Below are 7,500 nucleotides of genomic sequence, written 5' to 3'. Positions count from 1 at the left end.
TGGCCTAGTGGGTGCAACGGAATCGGCCTCCACCTATAATCCCGGTCAAGACTATTTGGACAATTCCCGCTTCCCCCTCCTCCCCCCGATTACAATGTTGATTTTTCACGGTCCCCGAAATCAAGATACGTTCATCGATAGATCGCATGTTTTAACATTGTCTGAGGGGAAGGGGGGGGAGCGAAAAAGGCAGCGAAACAAGAACACGCGTTGCTCATATAACGATGGAAGCGTGTACAGTAAATTCCCTACTTTTCGCCCAAAAATTGACAAGTGTCCCGAAGTCTTTTCACCCGGATTGTAGCTAAGATCGCATACAATCCGCGTCTACGATCTTTTAGGGAACTTTTGGACAGAGGGATAACCTGATGCAGATCAAGACCTTCTTTGACCCTATTCCCTTCCCACTTTTCATAGATTCTGACCAAACAAGACATTTGGTACGTCAGTTGACTCGATGAGAACTGGGTATAAGTCCACTACCGTGCCAAAGATGAGAGCGAGGAGCTCAATGTCAACACCAATGTTATCATTGTGGCGCTTGCTACCTGCTGGGCACGTTTACGTCTGTACGAGGCTTTTGAACGATTAGACAAAAAGGTCCTCTATTACGACACTGACTCCGTCCTCTACGTGCCGTCATTCTCTACACCCATCTCGGTGAGTTTACCAGAACTTAAAGTCGGAATTTTGTTCGGATGCACCGAAAAACTGTGGGTACAAATGCAACGATGAAAATACGGAGTGTAAAGTCAATGACCATTTTCTCAAGGTGGAAGGTATGGCGCAACTCATTTATGAGGTGATGCGCCAAAACACCTCAGGCGAACTTCTGCATTATTTGGAAACACCACGCAAAACATATTAATAATAATAATAATAATAATAATAATAATAATAATAATAATAATTAGGAGGACGTGGCCTAAAATCCGATGAACAATAATACAAGCTTACAAAAAATCAAAGCTGCTGTAAAGCTCTATCAGAATGCAGACCCTACGATGAGAAATGTCCAGATGTTTGAGGAGAGAGCAGTGGAGAAAGGTCATTCTTCACTACTAACTGAAGCACACAAATATGCAGAGGAATTGGAGATAAATCTATCTCTTAGTTATCCAAATCCTTCATTTACTTTAGCTATAAGACCAGAGGTAGAAATTGAGGGAAGGAAGATCAAAGAACACTTGAAGCGTGCAATGATAGATAAGCTACAGGAGACGATAAAGGCAGAGAATTGACATGGGCGGTTATTCACATCGCGTTGGAAAGATGAAGAACTTAGTCAAGATGCGTGCTTTGCATGGATGAAGGCTTGGTCATCGGCACCCACCCATACAGTTGCAGGTATGATCGAACTCTATGAAAAACTCTTGTCAACCAAAGTGTATACAAAGAAGAAAGACCAAAACAACCCAGGGAGACGTAAGCTGTAGGCTGTGCGGTAAAGAAGCAGAGACACTTCCACACATTTTGTCAGGGTGTTCTACAATTGCTCAATCAAAGTATAACGACCGACATAATGCTGCTCTGAAGATATTATTCTTCGAGAAGTGCAAAGATCTCCAGTTGGTGGAAAGTGTTCCTTCTTGGTACTCACCTTTGAAACCAAAACCTATCTATGAGTCGGATGAAGGGAAAGCTTTTTGGGATGTGGCGGTATATGCAGAACAAACATTTGTTAAAGCTAATATAGTTGACGCACGCTTCGTGGACCACAAGGCAAAGCAAGTCTGGGCAGTAGAAATGAGCTGCCCCTGGATTGATAACCGTGCAAAGAAAGTTGAAGAGAAGGCAATAAATTATGGACCATTACTTTTAGAATTAAGAGTACAGCACCCTGGTTACGAGGTACAGCAATGTAACATCATCATTGACGCATTGGGAGGATGGTCGAAGGACGTAGAAGAAACTATGAAGGAGCTTGTTGGTGCCCGATCAAAGTGTGTTTTAGAGAAGATGCAGAAAGCCACCATTTCATACTCACTGCATATAGCTCGTTATTTCAAAGCAACTGTTTTATAAGTTGGAACATTTTATTTTTCGATGATGAACAATTAACTCTTTCTTATTACTTTTAATTTATTGTATATATTGTATACTTTTTAAAATACTTCTGAAGACAGTTATTTTATAGGATCATTTGTTTAGATATATTGTTTTGTAACTAGTTTAACTTCCTTTTAGGTTGTATAGGTTACGCTGTACGCCCTATACATGCCATAGATTTTTTTGCATCTATGCGTTTTGATACTGCGTATAATAATAATAATAATAATAATGATGATGATGATGATGATGATGATGATAATAATAATATATTGCGCCTTTTCTATTAAACTATTCAAAAGCGCATCACAATAGTATATAACTTAATAACTAAACTTTTACCTCTAATATAAATCTTACAAATCTTTCAATAAAGCTTACAAACTATTTACATTTAAAAATATAACATATAATAATAACCACTATGATAGAACTTCTAAAATACTAATGGATAAAAGAAAATTACTAAGATTGCTGAAATGATTCCTTGTATAAAAATGTTTTAATTATAGTCTTAAAAGATTCTAAGTTCCTTGCTTCCCGTGCAGACCTGGGTAACTTCTTCCATAAAAGGGGAACATCTATCTGAAATGCTCTGTCACCCATTGTCTTCTTTGTTTTCGCAAATGGTCTATCAAGCAAGGGACCATTATCATTACGTCTTAAGCTATAGCGCGAAGGCTTTTGAATGCTAATTAGGTCTGAAAGGTACTTCGCCGCATGACCGAGAAAAAAATATATAAATTATCTTCTAATGGGGAGCTTAAGAACGCGCGTTTTTGAGACGCGGACGGCCACCGAAAGAGAACGCTTCGCGTTCCAGGACGGTGGTGTCTCCCAGGTTTTTATACTAATCATTTCTAATAGAGGAAAGATACTTAGCAAGTTAAAAGGGAAAACAACGCAATTCCGGTTGCCGTCTGCGTCTCAAAAACGCGCGTGCTTAAGGTCCCTAATGTTTTCAGACGCGCACTGGTAACCAATGAAATTCTGCAAGCAGAGGTGTTATGTTACAGAACTTGGGCGAGCGATAAACAAGCCTTGCAGATTCCTAGTTTGATACTCCAGAATTCCATATAAAAGGCTATTACAATAGTCCAATCTACTACTAATAAAAGCATGAACTATTTTTTCAGTTGATTCTCTGGATAGATATTTCCTAATATGACGTATGTTGTACAAGTAATAGAAAGCGCTGCTACACGCCTTTGTAATATGAGTTCCCATATCTAGATGCGCATCGAACCATGTGCCTAGATTGCTCACAGAGACTACTGGGGAGACTTTAGCCTGTCCAACCTTGATGCTTTGGATTGAAATTTTTGAGAGCTGCTGGCGAGTACCTATAATCAGGAATTCAATCTTGTCATCATTGAGCATGAGCTGATAGTGTCTCATCCATTCTCGGACATCACAGATGCACTTCTTTATGGCAGATACAGCTTCAACTTCACTTAAAGTGTTAGATGGCTAAAATGACAAATACAACTGTGTGTCGTCCGCATATGTGTGAACGGAGGGTAGAGGGTGTTTTAAAATCTGAAACAGCTTATTCACGTATATGGTAAATAAAAGCGGGCCCAGGCATGACCCTTGGGGACTCCACACATCAAATCAAATGGATTAGAGAGAGTCCCGTTAATCGACACCTGCTGCGACCTGCCCTCAAAGTAACTCTCACACCATGAAAGTACTTACCGCGCAACCCAACTGTCGACCTCAATCGTTCTAGAAGGATCTCGTGGTCGGCGGTGTCGAATGCAGATCTTAAGTCGAGAAGCACCAACAACGTAACCTTTATCCATCGCCATTAGGAGATCGTTCTTCACCTTAAGTAGTGCGGTCTCAGTGCTGTGATATTGGCACTTTGCAATTCTGGAAACAAACCATTGAATCGCATGTGCTCCTGTAATTGTACAGCAACCGCCTTCTCTGTAATTTTGGACGTGAACTCTTAGTTACTCACAGGCCGAGAGTTCTTGTTTCTTGAGCAGAAGATACACTAATGCCTTTTTCCATTCGTCCGCGAAGTAACCATGCCCTAGTGACATGTTCACCATCCTAGTGATCACTGGAAGTAACTCCTTAATACAAAGCAACAAGATTGATGACGGGAAGGGGTCCAGGGAACATTTCTTCAAAGTAGCCACAGCCATCTTCTTTACAGCCTCCTCAGAGAGAGATTGAAACCCTGATAGCATGACAACGTTATCACTACTCGATGAACCCTGTGGGGGACACTCAGTAGAAACCTCTTGAGGGACCGCATCACCAGCTAACTTTGATCTTATAGCAACTATTTTATGGATGAAGTATTCACCCACCTCATTTGCGAGAACAAAGGCGTTAGTATGAGGTGGAAGAATATTTGTCAACCAAATTAGAATCTATACAAAGGGAAGCCCTTAAGGTAGTCTCTCCAGTTGTTAGTTATAAGGAAGCCCTGGCCATATCTGGCCTCCCAAGCCTAGAAGTCAGGCGAGAAACATTAAGTAGGAAGTTCATTGCGACATGGAAATTCCGCCTCAAGCTAATGTTTATAAAGTTCCTTATAATCATAGATATGGACGCGAAAAGTCCGTTCGCCAGGAGGCAAGAACCAACAGAGCTTATGACTTTATAACTTTTAGATTTCTAGATTAATTATTAAGTAGACTATACATTACTATAGTTTAATTATATTTGATAGTTTTGTAAATGATACCGCTTGATAATTCAGTTTTTAAATAGTTTTAACTGCAAAGAGTGGATTAAACGATATATATTTAAGATACTTGTCTGCCAGCAGATTTAATAGACTCTTACTAGCACGGAACAGCTTTGATTACCTCGAACTGTTCTTGCCAATAAATTGCCTGTAATAAGTACATCTAGCCTCGTTCATTAGATGTATAACATAAGATCTGGAAAGAAGCAGGCTAACAACAATTTTTATAAAAGTGACGACACATTTGAAATTAAATTTGCAAGACATGTTTCGGTCGTGCAACGACCATCTTCAGTTGAAAGTAGAATTACTTTGAAGTTACTTTTGAATTTATAATATGCTAAACAAAGATAAATAACAACGTGAAATAAATTGGGATCAACATGCTCCATTGTACACTCTTTTTTGTTACCTTTGGCTATTTTGTTAGATTCCCAATTTATTTCATGTTGTTATTTATCTTTGTTTAGCATATTATAAATTCAAATGTACCTTCAAATTAATTCTACTTTCAACTGAAGATGGTCGTTGCACGACCGAAACATGTCTTGCAAATTTTATTTCAAATATGTCGTCACTTTTATAAAAATGTATAACATAATTTCGATTAATTTTAAAGACTACTAGATCTGATGGGAGTGCATTTGTCCTCCACCTTCTCTCGGCCTTCCTCCTGCCCCTTCGGGCCTGGGTCGATTAATGACATTTGAGAACAAACCGGCGCGTGTTCATCTCGTGTTATAACAGTCGAGCAGCATGTTCAAATCATCAGGTGGGTCTTGATTTAGTTGAGAGTTACGGATATCTTCTCTCAACTTGGTTATGTCAATTGATTTGAGTTTCTTGCATTCAGCATGCTTAATTTTTGACGCAGTCTTCAACACCCTTAGCTTACATATCAAGGTAGCATGGTCAGAAAAATATCTCTCTGGAAGGAGCTCACCATCCACAACATCGTCGGCCTGCCGTGTGATAATTACGTCTAAAGTGTGGCCATGTATTTGCGTGGGTCGTTTGACATGCTGGACCAGACCCATAGCTCAACAGGTCCTTGAGCCGGATGGTGTCAGCATCTGACGGAACGTCTATGTGAATATTAAAGTCGCCGCATATTAACAGTAGCTCATTACACATGGCTAATGAATCGAGATAATCCGAGATTTCATGAGAGAAGACACCCGTAGTTACGGGATGATCCGAAGAGTATTTTGGTCTATACACGATGAAAACTCGCAGATGACCAGTTCCGAACACTACAAGCCATTCCGACACTTCAAACGAAGACCGCTCGGCTGAAAACACCATACCGATCTAATAGCGCAGTCCCGCCTCCCCTACGATCTCCACGAGGACATTGGCAAAGCTTAGAATGACCAAGTAGAGTGAGCTCACTTAAAGTCGCAGAATCAAGATCATTGAGCCAGAACTCGCATATCGTAAACACCTCAGCCCTCAGATCACATACCAGGTCCACAAAAAGCCGTTGATTTGTTCCTTAATGATTTTGCATTTAAACTACATAACTGAGAGGTCCTATTGTCCAGGTTGCCAAAGATTGCATTACGCTCAACAATTATAAGTGTGTCACATGCTGGCTTCCTGCACGGATGAGTGCGGCTCTCAATTCGCGATTAAACAATGGAGCTTATGTGAGTATTTCCTGTGGGGGCCTGGATTAAGTTTTAATACCAAATCGCCAACCTCCAATACAATATAAAAAGACGCCACTGAGTTTGCATAGTAGGCACACGGTTTTCTTTGTCGGCTCAGCTTAATGTTCACTGGTCCGTTAAACGAAGTTAATCATTATCATTCCAAGGCTGTGAACACAATATTAGTAGCTCTGTAACAACGCCCCCGTTATAAATAAAAGCCAAGTTTGCACGGAATAGCCAAGTCAAAGATGTTGCAAGCCAGAAATCTCTTGAAAGTTGCCATATCTCATATCCAAGTACATTTCCATCCCTTGACGATGGGTTTAGATCTCCGCTCGAAGAGTTCTTTGAGAAAGATAGATAGATAGATTAAAATTATACCAGTGTAAATACATAATATTCAGTTTTAAAACCTGGCAGGCTAAAAGTCCTTTGCTGCAAATAAGAGCCCCAGTTAGCAATAAAATGACTGAAAACCCGAAGCATTCGACACTGTGTCCATGCATGTTCGTCGCACGCACTCTAGAAACGCGCCTTCGAGAAGCGAGTAAAATTGTCCGAAAATCCAAATAGTACGAACTTCTTACCCATTTCGCTTCAGAAGGCTATCAACTCGTTTACAATAAAAGAGTACTTTGATTAGGGACAGCCATGATCTATCCTTATAATGGCTCCTGTCTCACCGAAAGTGATGACGTTGATAAGGACGCTCACGGGTTCCTCTCGGACACGGAGGATTAACTGACCTCTGGCGATATCGCCAACGCTCGCCTTCTCACTGATATGGGTTGGGGCGGCACTTAGAGTCACGGGGTGCGCGTTCGGGGCACCACCTAGTTTTTGACACATTACGGAACTTTGAAAAACATAACGGAACTCTACCCTATTTGTATATATCTGTATCTATTCATTTGACTTCATTAAAAATGACCTCTTAATATTCAAAAACATATGCATTGTCTTCTTTTTGGGGGGTTCCCGCCGTTTCCGTGGACCTGACCAATCCTAGCCTGCGAACAGGACCCCAGAGAGGGCGAAAAAAATTCGGCGAGCGAAGCGTGAATCCCTCACCAGACCACTCTCGGCTAG

The 7,500-nt window shown here is 40.7% G+C and overlaps 1 protein-coding gene across 1 annotated transcript in view; it reads left to right on the top strand.

Annotated features, from left to right (window-relative positions):
- The first annotated feature begins 6,344 nt into the window (after positions 1 to 6,344).
- The window catches only part of LOC138053248 (latent-transforming growth factor beta-binding protein 2-like), a 12,481-nt gene continuing 11,325 nt past the window's right edge, over positions 6,345 to 7,500 (top strand). Inside the window, exon 1 of the mRNA XM_068899905.1 lies at positions 6,345 to 6,405. Within this exon, the coding sequence (XP_068756006.1) occupies positions 6,345 to 6,405 (61 nt within the window). The remainder of the gene's footprint in view (positions 6,406 to 7,500) is intronic.

This window comes from Montipora capricornis, chromosome 6 (assembly GCF_036669925.1).
Source record: "Montipora capricornis isolate CH-2021 chromosome 6, ASM3666992v2, whole genome shotgun sequence".
Lineage (NCBI taxonomy): Eukaryota > Metazoa > Cnidaria > Anthozoa > Scleractinia > Acroporidae > Montipora > Montipora capricornis.
The sequence above is the reverse complement of the archived record's forward strand: the minus strand, read 5'-3'. Positions and strand labels throughout refer to the sequence as shown.